Source organism: Numida meleagris, chromosome 1 (genome assembly GCF_002078875.1).
Source record: "Numida meleagris isolate 19003 breed g44 Domestic line chromosome 1, NumMel1.0, whole genome shotgun sequence".
Classification (NCBI taxonomy): domain Eukaryota; kingdom Metazoa; phylum Chordata; class Aves; order Galliformes; family Numididae; genus Numida; species Numida meleagris.
In genome coordinates, this window is record NC_034409.1 from 50554503 (window position 1) to 50566673 (window position 12171).

Consider the following 12171-nt stretch of genomic DNA (forward strand, 5'->3'; position numbering starts at 1 on the left):
GACATTCAGACTGATGCACAGGGCATTCAGAGGGGAGTTCACACTCCAGGGAATGGTATTTAACCTGGCTATGACCATTTTTATTTCCTACCACAATGCTACATTAATGTTTAACACCAGCTATCAAATTTCCCATCCTCAACAACTAGGAAAAATGTGTTGATGGAAAGGTAATGTCATGAACAACTAACGCGAGAATATTACCGGCTCCACCATGAAGTGCCATGACCTTCAGTAGCAGGAAGAATTGCTCTGACCTTGTTCAGGCTCCCGGCATCTGCCAAGGCTATCAACATAGGGACCAAATTTTGATGCAGGGAGGATACCATTCAGCACAGCAGGTACCAAATGAAATATGAAGTAGTTTTCAGAGTAACAACATCTGGCCAGTAAGAACTACGGGTAGGCTTCAACCGAGATAATACCAGCTGAAAGCCAGCACAGAGTGAATTTGTTCATACACTGCTCATTTCCAGCTCTGCAGTCAATCTTGCAGATGAATTTCCCAAGTGTACTTTCACCTGACACATGGAAATGTTTTATGACCACTGATAAAATCTAACATTTAGTTAATGTCTGCAAAGCTAAATGCATGGAACTGTGAACAGGTAATGAAATTTTCCTCCATAGGGGAGCTGGTTTAGTCAAACTAAAGAGCAGAAGCGATACAGAGTAGTTTCTAATAATGACACTAACCACTAACCATACAAATCATTGTTTCAACTGAGCTGCAAGAAAGCATGTCCACATGAAATGCTACCTGCATAAACTGCACTTAGCTGGGGCCATGTCTTGTGTCCACTGCACTCCGTGAAGGAGCTTAATGATGACCGCTGTGAGCCAGAGGCGTGGTTCTCAGTCATGTGGCAGTCAGACCAAACCTGCAGCCAAAACCTGGGCATGCTGACAAGAAGAGCTGTCCGGCTTAAGAGCTGCCTGGTTTAAGTCTCCAGTCTACAGATAATTCTCTTCTCATTCATCAACTTACCGCTCATGAAAGAAAGACAAGATCTGAGATGGGGAGCTCCAGCAAGATTTTATTCAGTGGTACACAAGAGGGCAAAATTAAGATTAAAGCAGAGTGTATACATTACTGATTTGTCAACTTGCTAAGACAAACCCATACTGACACAAACAACGGAGGCTGACAACATATGAAGTACAGGGACCATCTCTCTAGTGTCCATACCTGCAAACACAAAAATACATTAATGCTTAAAAAATATGCTTAACACTAGCACTGATTTGGACAGACTCAGTCTCATTCTATCACAAACCAATCTGCATGTAAAACCAGATGAAGGTGAAATGCTGTGCTATGAAAGCCTCAGGAAGTTCTCCACTCTTCACTTCCCCCAAAAGTCTATCTGGACACTAGTTAGATGGGAGACCACTCACGCTTCCCCAGGATTTCATAAGCAAGAGGCCTTTGGTATCCTCATCTTTTGCCCTGAATCCCACTTCACATATACCCCAAGTGCAAATGAGGCCAAAGCCCGTGACATCCCCAGACATATCAGTGGGCACTCATCAGAAGATATTCATTCACGTCCTTGTTGCTCGTAATGCTGCCCATGCAACATCAGCCACTAGCCAGGCAACATGGACCAGGTTTTCATGAGGTGTTCACTAAAACATCTTAATATCAAAACTCTGGTTAGAATTAATATGCTTTTAAAAAGGTGGAAAGAAAAAAGGAGGGTGAATTCACAGTTCAGAAAAGATTAAGGGGTAAACTGTGCAAAATCAAGCAAGTGACAAACCTCCTAACTACTGTCAATGTACATTTACCCCTCAAAACCACAACCCTTTACCTCCCATTCTTATTTTAATAACACAACTTTGAAGAACACAAAGCAAAACAAAAAAGAATGTTTAAATTAAGAATAAATGTGTCAAGACTGTGACAAAGGCTATGTGGACATCTATTTTCAGTATACTAGGAAATCAGCTGTATGCATCTTTGATCATATTAGAATTACAAAACAAATCATCACAATACAGAGAGTAAGACTTCTGGCACCTCTGTATAAGTGCTTTGGAACACAAGCAACATAATTCATGTCATTTTCTAAACCCAAACAGCTCATGGGGCAGTACAGCACTCACCCAAGGCTCCACTTTCAGTTAATTCCATTTTTCTGCTCTCTAGAGAGAATGTCAATAGAAACCAGTACCTTTTAACAACTTCCACATCTACCACAACTACCCAGGCTTCCTTCAGAGCTCACTTTGCACCGGGTCATTAAGGGAAGTGAGATCAAACAGTGAGGTGGAGGAAAAAAAAACACCTTTCCCAGCAGCAACTATGTGAGACCACAAATGTGAGAGCATCCACATAGCTGATATCATTCATTTCTATCAGCAGAAAGACACCTGGATTTTTCATCTTGAAATCTGCGCGGGATACCTACTTTTGGAACTCCCATTCCCTGTTGTCCAGTGGGCATACTTGGCGAGTTTTGAGCCAGCGAGAGATGCAGTGGAAGTGGAAAGCATGCTGGAAGAGAAAGTCCAGATCACATCATACTTCAGAACACACAAACGTATCCCAATGTAAAAATTACCACACAAAGCATCGGGATAAGAACAGAGCAAGCGTTTGCAGGCAAAGGTGGGGAGGACTGATCATGCAGCTCACTGGTAAACACCAAGGAACTGATCTACATTTTCAGAGAGGAACGGAGCGTGAGGGAAATGGCAGCAGGGTGCCCGTTCCACAGTACACGCAGTGGCAAGCAACTGACTTCTGATGAAGGAGAGAATGGAGAGTTTAGCAGCTGCTAAAATTGGCAGAGCAGATGCTGATAAGAAGCATAATCAGAAAGAAAACAAAGAAGATTTCACAGCGAGTAGCAAGGACTGCACATATGTATATATGCTGAAGCCTTCTGCCAATCTTCTGGACAAGCTAACGCTTGAGTAAAAATGAACTTGCAAAATTAGAAAAATCTCTATTTACGTGTGTAGTACAGGCACTCTCTTCCATACCCTAAACAGCTACTTAAAAACAAGGTTCTACTTGCGCTATCTCTTGCACACAGAAATCTTCATTTTGACACTAGCATATTCTCACGTGGTGAAAAAAATCACTCTCCTCTTTCACAGAGAGAACTGCAACATTTACAATCTTACTCCAGTATTATCTCACTGTAACTTGATCCCACAGCACAGTGAGGATGGGGTGAAGGAACAGGCAGTTATTATCCCATTATGGAAAATTAGGTCTTCCAGCTCAGGTCCAGGCTAGCTCAGATGTATGCAAGTTTGAGTTTACATGCCAGTGGGACCATGTGTGAAGGAGTGCATAGGGCAACACATGGAGAGCAAGTGGAGATTATACACTAGAGCCGATTTCATCTTCTTTCAGAAGGGAAAGCAAACCACCTAGCTACTCCACATGGACTCCTTGAATCAGCCTGCATAAGGACAAATCAAGCATGCTGCCATCCAAGTAATCCTATTATCTGGGGACAGATAAAAAAAAAAGCATAGCTGCGAGGCAGAATCTTGATTGGGAAAATTCTGCTCCAAATTAAACATCTATTATGCTTCCAAAATATACAGGTAACGGCTCATCTTCCTCCCTTGTCTTTTACATATACCCATCCACCTTCCAATCCTGTTATTTTTCCTCTCTCCTTTATACATGCTACTAAACAGATGTAATTCAAACAGTGTGTTGTTTTGTTTTGTTTCCCAGTAGATTATCTGAAATATTTTCAGAACAATCTATCCCCGGTCACGAAAAAGAGGGTAACATCACTGCACATATACTCAGCAATCAGCGTTTCCCTTACATTGCAGACACCCCATGCAACCGTGCACTCCTCAGATGTAGCCGATGCTTGGTTTGCTTGACATTCTATGCCTGTAAAAACAAAGATTAAACACACATATGCAGGAGTAGAAAATGTAGATGCAATACCAACTGGTACATTTCTTCATTATAATAAGTTGAGGTGGGGGAAGCTCTTTGTTTCGCTGCATTTATTACATCAGAAAGTGTCAAGAGCCATTGGTTTCATGTGTACTGCTTTTCTAAAAATATCAGATTAAAATATATTTCATCCCACTGTCCTTCTTCCTCTAAATGTTTAGTATTCCAAAGTTCCAGACAGCATGAATAGTTAGCCCATCTATCAGTGACATGTGTCTGTTTTCCGTATTTTAAGGATAAATACTTTTCATTTGTTCTCTTGTGTTTTAATGCATCCATCCTGACAATCAGTTGCAATAGCACAGCCTTGATGAAAAGTTCACTTAGATTTCTTACCCTGGCTTCTCTAAATATAAATTAATTGTCTTGTCAGACATTCGTCAGTTCTATCTACAAATTAATTAGCTCACATAATGATGGGGTTTTCCTCTCTCCTTGTGACAAGTAAGTACACCCTAAAAATACCTAGTAGAAAAAATAAGTTTGAAATGGATATTTTGAACTTTTTATACCTGCAATCTCAGTACCAGGGATGATCCCAAAAGGATAAAGATTATTTATGGTTCTGAGTTGGGTTTTAAGTTTTTGTGTCAGCTGGTATGCCTGAGAGCATGAAGGAGGAAGGAAGAACAGCTCTGGGAAAATAAATCCAACAATTGGATTCTCCATTCTAGAGCCCAAGCAATTCACTTCTACTCCAGCTCAAGACGACACTTCAGAAGGACAAAAAGACATTTCCACCTTCTTCAGTCAGCCACACAAACCTACGTGACCAATATTGTAATCCAGCTTCCTGCTAAAGGATACTTCCTCTAAAGGTCAAACCCAAATGGTTTAAGAAGACATGCTGATAGATGATCAGCTTCCAGTTCTCTGTTTGATTCACAAATGAAGGATTAATAACTTTCAAGCCCATGCATTTAGCTGAAGTATGTGATCTTTACTTTTTCCTATCCTATTCATCCTTTCCTCCATTTTCCACACTCTTTCAGGTGTTGAGGCGAACAAAATAAGAAAAGCCAATTTTTCACGAGATGTGAAGGAGACTGGCTGACCTCAGCCACAGGAAATCATTTAAAACAAGATGGAGGTAAAAAGAAACTCATTAGCAACAACTGTTGTGCATCGTTGGAATGAACCTGTATTATGTGTTTTACATCAAGATATGATGTGCAAAAGCAAGAAGTCCAAAGCTCAGTCCTTGGCCTGCCCAGAGAAGAGAACAAAATCCAATACAGCTGAAGAGTCTGATGTCTTAATTCCTTAAGTCTTCAGTGCATTTAGCAATAGAAATAAATCTGATTAAGAAAAGGGAAGATGCTCAAGGACCTTGAAGAGCTTCAATCATTTTGGAGAAAGGCGCATTTGTTAAAATTTGCTGCTCAGTATTGCTACAACAATCTTCTGTTAACACAGCATAGACTCATGGTATCACTGAGTATCCTGGGGCGTATAGTTTTAGTTGAAATATCTGCCACAATAATCTGTAAGTTAATAGGAAAATGGTGAGAAGATAAGTAGTGGAAGAAAGAGCAAGAAAATTCAACTGTTACTCAAACTTTAACCGAGGAAATCTGTGAAAGCCAGGAAAATAATGCAGTACACAATATACTTACTTTGTTTCTTAACCTCTTTCCATGCTAGTCAGCACTATTTGCTGACCAGCAAGCACAGGTTAAAAGATGACCCCAAAGCCTAAAAGAACAGATGATCTTATGCAGAAATAGCTGAGGAGGAGTTCTCCTGTGGTGATGTAAGGCCCTCCCAACACGACATCCAGATTTAACTCCCTCATCAAACAGGCCAGATGCTACTGCTCACACTACTTTCTTCAGCTGCCAAAAGCAGGCATTCCCAAAGCTGAGACACTTTCCGTTCTACCAGTTGCCTAATTTCAAACATATCACCTATGCAACAATAACGAGCAATCTCTCGAAGAATGGAAGCTGGTGATTCTGACTGTGGAAGAAAGATGAGCTATTTACTGGCTGCTGCCTCAAAAGAAGTGATAAGAGACAGAGAGTAACTGGAGGAATGCTGAACTACTCTTCTTCTGCTTTGCTTTTGATAGAGAGAGAGCAGACAGATACAGCTGAAACCCAAACTACCTGTAAATAAATGTGAATGAGGCAATGGAAACACTTCAACTCAGGGAGATACAGCTGAAGTCACAGCCCATTGCACCAGTGAATTTTACGACAGAGCTCTTCAAAATGGCTTCTGCTTAAGCAAGGGTAATCACGGTAGGGGTTTCCCTTTCGCTTTACACAGTGCTTTCTGCAGTTACGCCCTGAGGATATTGAGTTATTGGGAAGAACAGAACAAAAGATACATACCTTGGCTAACCACACATACTGTATTAAAGCAGGGACAGAAAAAAAAACAAATAACCAGGCTAGGAAACCTAAAGTATGTTTGTTACCTCCATGATATAGAATGAGCTCTTGATTTTTCAAACTTCAGAGGGTTTTCAGAACTTTCTCCTTGCCATTTTCTCAGTTTAACAATTATCTGAATATTTACCCTAAGTTCCTCCCATCGTATAGTCACACGATTCCTTCTACTTATAACCCCTTCATGTGACGCTCTGTATTTACTCTGAGTTTCACACTCTCAAAACATTTGTGCACAGTTATCATTCTCCACTCTTACTCATGACTTAGCAAACTATATATACATGACTTAGCAACCCTCATATACTTAGTTCTGTTCTTCTATTCTTCTCAAAAAACCAAAACCAACCAACTTGCAAATCACTCTGAGATTCTTCTTTGGATTCTAACCAATTTGCCTATCTTTGCGAAACTGGAATACCACATTTGATACTTTCCATCTTACTATCAAAGAAAGAGACCACTAATTCGATGGCACATTTCATGCAGTTCGAAGCACACTGGTCACCTTACAGTACTACATTCCATGGAGAAGATAACCCACTATACGAATCATAGTGGTTCTTAACATTCCCCAAACTTGCCACACTGCAATGATCGCACCAGAGAGTAAACCTTTTAAGAAATCAAGGACAATGCACAAGGAAGATCTAAATACAGCTTGGGTCCTTTCAGAAAAGAACAAAACCCACTGAAAATCTACTCATCCCTTCTATGTGCTGAATACGAGCCATACCGAGGGCCAGGGGAATCCTTTGTCCTTATTATTAGCAACCAAGTCGTAATGTATGTGCATTAGCAGGACCACACGAAACCTTAACATTGTTATATCCTAACTTTGGGATGCTTGACTTCATAATGTTAACAATCTTCCATTAGTGTGGATGGTGTTACTTATCACTCTTATAATGTTTTCCCTTTTAAGGTTTCTCTTCATTGCTGGGAGAGGGAGACTTTCATACCCTGCATTTTATCAAACTGAATCTTGTGTTGTTCTTCCCTGCACAATCTAGTAATTTCTTCTCAATTTCCCATCACTTCACATCTTATGTTTGAAAATCTAATTAAGATGTTGCTTAACATCATTAATGATCTGTAACAAGGAAGTAAGTAAATCCAGAGCCAACGCTAAACTCAGAACACCAATTTAGGTTCCACTTCTACTCTGTATACTGTCAATTTTGGTCCATCATTTGCAGTTTGGGCTTTTGATAACATTGATTATGCCCTAACTAATAAGGTGTTATGCTTGAGCAACTCAAAAAGCAAAACAAAACAAGAACTAAGTTACCCATGCCCTTTTCCTTTGATGTTTTTCCTAACATGTCTATACCATTTCAATCCCAGCCAACCCCAGTTCTGGCAGGATTCTTTATTTATGTTTATTTTTTTATTTTAAAAAGAACCGACAGAGGAAATTCACTACTGGAATGTAACATCTGTCCACGTTCCTTCCAGCTCCTCTAAATCTTCCCTTCATCCTCGTTTCCTATTTGCCATTTATCAAAGCCAACAAATATATAAAACTCTATTTGATCTCCCATAAGAGGTGGTATTAATTTTGAGGCAGATTCACAGAATGAAACACATCAGCACCCCATTTGTTTTCATTAACTATCTTGAATTACAGGGTTGTATGTATTTGCTCATTACATTTGTAAATTCTATAGATGTAAGTTATGTTCTAACCAATCTTTAAAACGTCATTTACCCATCTGTTATACATTTCAAATACCAAAAAAACCAAGTAGGCAAATCATAAACCTAAGAGAGTAAGTTGTAGTCACTGTCCACCTTTGGGATGGTACAGGTTGAGATTCTTAATTGTAAACCATTACGTCAAAGGTCCTCAGCACATCACAACCGCTCTTCTCACCCGCTTGCCCTAAGTGTTACCATTCCTTTTCCAATGATTAAGAATAAAGTGAGGGATGGACAGGCAGCAGCTGGCTCAAAATAGAAATAAATCTGTCTCAAAGCAAAGAAGTCAACTTGCTTAATCCAGTTTCAGCCCTGTCTGGTACAGTGTGCTTTCTCTTTTTTTTTTTTCCTGATTTTTTTTATTTTCATATAGACTCACTGACAGCAAGTTACCGTTAGCAGTACTTCCAAGGGCTACTAAAAAGAAAGTGAAACAAAGCTATCACAAAGAAATCACGACTAGCCTTTCTCAGGTACTGAAGGTCTTGCTTTTTGAGGTACCACAATGCTCCCATTTTAGTAATACAGGCAACTTCCTATCTGGGGTATATTAAAAGGTGTTCTGTATTTTACCACTGAAAGAACATGGACAGTTACTGTGCCAACAATATACAGTCAAAGTTCTCAGAAAAAAAAATTGTTTTTGTTCTCACTACCAATCCTCAACTGGACTAAAGCCACTGACTTTATATATGGATACCTATTTCACAATAGAATTTTTTATACTTAATCCTACTATCACTTCATTTTCCTAAATAGTAAGTATATTTGTTAGTTGGACTGTTGAGACTACACAGAAAAAAAAATGTGAAATAGTACTAGCAATACTTGGTGTTTGGTTTCAGGATTTGATTATTCTCATTGTAAGCAACCAATTGTTTCTCCAGGTGGCCATAAAATTCCCCACACTATAACCCTAATTTAGGCAAGGTAGCTTTTGTGGAATGAGGAGTCAAAAATTCAGTGGTCTGAACCTTTTCTGGTCAGTCTGACACAGAAAGCAGAATAAGATTTCCTCCTAAAGGTTGCCATCAAAAAGCTGATACCTACTGCAGCATCCCCACCCTTACAATCTAATGCCTCTCTCAGTGAATAATACCTGCCAACCCTGAATAATTTCACTTCCTATAGGCTCTGTATTATTACTTTGTTTCCTCTTTTTTTTTTTTGCATTCAAAATACACTCAGCAACAACATCTCTTCTGCAGATGTGGTACCAGGTGATTCTATTCTTTACAAGAAAAGGGTGAGTAAAAACCAGGATGATGACAAAGGTCACAAGAACAGATTACAGGACTTCAGAGTTACATAAAACAGAGTTTAGTATTCATAATGAAAGACTTACTTCTGAACTAAAAACTGAATTTGCTGAAATACACCCTGAACAGTGGAAGTTTCAGCTGTGCATCATGTACACGTCAAAACTGTCAGCACTCTTCCCCACCGTTTACTTACATAGATCCATAATATGGTTTCTGCAAATGGCACAGTTATCAACCACAATGTCCCATGCCCACAGAGCTACTGCATTCCACTAGAAAGAAAGGGGAAAAAAAAGAAAAATATAAATTTTATTCAATTTATAACACATGGAAATCCTTGTTCTTCCTCAAGATCCTGTTTCTTTCTGAAATGGAAAGGTTGGGATATTAAAAAACAAGCACCTGACAGCTCCAGAGTAATTCACATACCTCTCGCACCCAGTGTCTCTTTCTAGTTTCAGAAATAACAGATATTTCCTACAGTTTCTCTCTTTTTTTTTTTTGTCATACAAGTGCAAACATCTGCATTTCTATGTCCACAAGGTCAAGACAAGGATGCATCTTATGCCACATCCTCAGTTCTGATGGAAAGGATGGTGCCTTGAAGAAGGGCTAGTCCAGATGCCATTTTGTTTAAGAGTAATTTCCATTGTTTGCAGCAGTTCTCCTAGTAATCATCCCTCAGAGCAGCTGGGGCCAACAACCACAATCACCTCTAACTTTGCCCTTCACTGACTCATCAATCACCTCCACTGAGAAAAAAAAAATGTGAAAGTGCTTCCAAACAAACCTTTCAAAGACTTTGCTTAAAAATATGAATGAAAGAAAAGTGGGATATCTGTTCTGTACTGCTACTTCAGTAGAAGGCTAGAAAATTCCATGACAACTTTAGAAAACCAATTCAGAATGAGACTTCGACACAAGCTATGCAGAAAAACATAGCATCATTTTATTCCTCCTCACCCAAAAAAACCCAAACCATCCCACCATTATTAGTTCTTTTGTAAATTTACAGAACTGATAGATTGCTTCGAATATTCGAAGGCAAATTCATCATGACATTGGAAGCCAGATAGCCTTCATTTCTACTTTATACAATAGCCTGAATATTTTGTTTCTTTCCACAGTTTCAGTATGATTTTATTGGCAGTGTATCTTCTCTACTTTATTCCATTTACATCTCAGCACTTCTTTTGCTTCCTGTGAGCTCCAAATTCTGAAGGATGAAAGCAGACTCCCAAGTGTTGATAAGTGGTACCACTTCATTTTTTTAAATTAATACCAATAATATTGCGAGACATTTTAGGAAATGGGTGAGTAGTGACCTTCTCATCAAACAAGTCCAGCCAGCCTTCTGGCAGAGGTTTCATCTCTCAGGGCCTCCATCCGCACACCAAGGAGTTACTGTAAAGCTCTCAGCACCCTCATGGTTGGGTATTAGGAAGAATTTCTTAGAAAGAGCAGTGCTGCACTGGCACAGGCTGCCCAGGGAGGTGGTGCAGTCACCGTCCCTGGAGGTATTCCAGAACCATGTGGATGTGGCACTGAGGGACATGGTCAGTGGGCATGGTGGGGATGGACTAGGTGATCTTCGTTGTCCCTTCCAACCTTAATGATTCTGTGATTCTATGGCTACCACACTTTGGGTATTGAATCCCACCAACCCTCTTAGGACCCACAGGCCTGTACTGAGCCACACATGCCTCAGACACCACCTCTGGGCCCTGCTGCAGTGGACTTGGGGCCTTTTACCACCATCCAGCTTGCAGCTACACTGGAAACGATAGGCCAAAGAACAATACTATGGTTGTCCAGGGGAAGCAAAGAAAACCAGGGTGACAAGACAGCATTTGCTAACCACCTACAAGCTGACTTGTGTAGAATACAAAAAGCAGCAGCCACACAAAGGCCTACAGAGCGCCCTTCGCAACACACGGGACCGCTGGGACAACTGGGCCAGAGCAGCCAGGGCTGAGGAGGAAGCGGCAAACCTCGGCCTGACCTGCCCTCAACTCAGGGCGGCGGGGCCCGGACAGGACTAGCCCCGCCCTACCCCTCCCCCTCCTCCCGCCCGCGCAGTGACGTCCCCCGATTGGCCAACCTCCGCTACACGCGCGGGGAGCCGCCTCACCCATTGGCCCGGACATACGCCAATAGACTCTGAAAGCCCCGCCCCCTCATATGGCAGCACCGGTGCGGAAGCAGACGCCCGGCTCCGTGAGGGGAGCGGGAAGCCACCCGCGGCCCCGACCTGCTTGCAGCTACCCGGCCGCTCCCGACCTCCCTCCTCCCCCTGGGTCTGGCCAGGAGAGCGCGCCACGCCAGCGAGCCTCACTTTCTTCACTTCGAAGCGCTTCTTGCCGGCGCCGCTGTTGGTGCCGCTGGGGGTGTCCACATCCATCGCGGCCGCCATTTTTGGATGCGTGAATAGGCCGTTCCGCTCTGTGCGCATGCGCGGCGGAAAGGGACGCAGGGAGGCGTGAGCTGTGGGCGTAGGAGGGGCTCCCGCCAGGCCCCGCCCCTCCCCCACCGTCTCCGTCACCAACAGGTGCGGGGATGGCGGCAGCGCGGCGCCCGGGGAAGGCCGGGAGTGCGGTCACGTGGGAGGGCGCTTAAAGGCGCCGCGCAGGGCGGGGTCGCCTCCGCTTGTTCCCTCAGCGAAGCGCCGTCGGTGCCCCGTAGTAGGGGCGCAGGCGCGGCGGCGGGCTGTTGTGGTGTTTAAAACAGATTTTGAAAGATTTCTTTACATAAAAACATTAATTTTAACCTTAAATCTATATGGTAATAGCACCCTAAACTCACTAGTCATTCTGGACGTTAACAAAATGTAAACTGGTGTGTACGTGTGTCAGAGAAACGCTGACATCCATTTCGC

General features: G+C 41.9%; 1 protein-coding gene across 1 annotated transcript; it reads right to left on the reverse strand.

The window, feature by feature from the left end:
* On the reverse strand, positions 1016-11787 carry RBX1 (ring-box 1). Its single transcript, XM_021384459.1, has 5 exons — positions 11632-11787; positions 9490-9568; positions 3801-3871; positions 2415-2500; positions 1016-1189 (listed from the first exon to the last, which is right to left on the reverse strand). Exons 1-5 carry the CDS (start codon positions 11746-11748, stop codon positions 1177-1179), a joined length of 366 nt encoding a protein of 121 aa, XP_021240134.1. The 5' UTR covers positions 11749-11787; the 3' UTR covers positions 1016-1176.

Bases quoted from the DNA above. Each gene is read 5' to 3' on its own strand.
- RBX1 (XM_021384459.1), bottom strand. From the start codon at position 11,748: ATGCGCACAGAGCGGAACGGCCTATTCACGCATCCAAAAATGGCGGCC. The intron at 9,569-11,631 runs GTGAGGCTCGCT...CTTTCTTTCTAG, and splicing joins AGCGCTTCGAAGTGAAGAAA to TGGAATGCAGTAGCTCTGTG. The intron at 3,872-9,489 runs GTAAGTAAACGG...TTGTTTTTACAG, and splicing joins AAACCATATTATGGATCTAT to GCATAGAATGTCAAGCAAAC.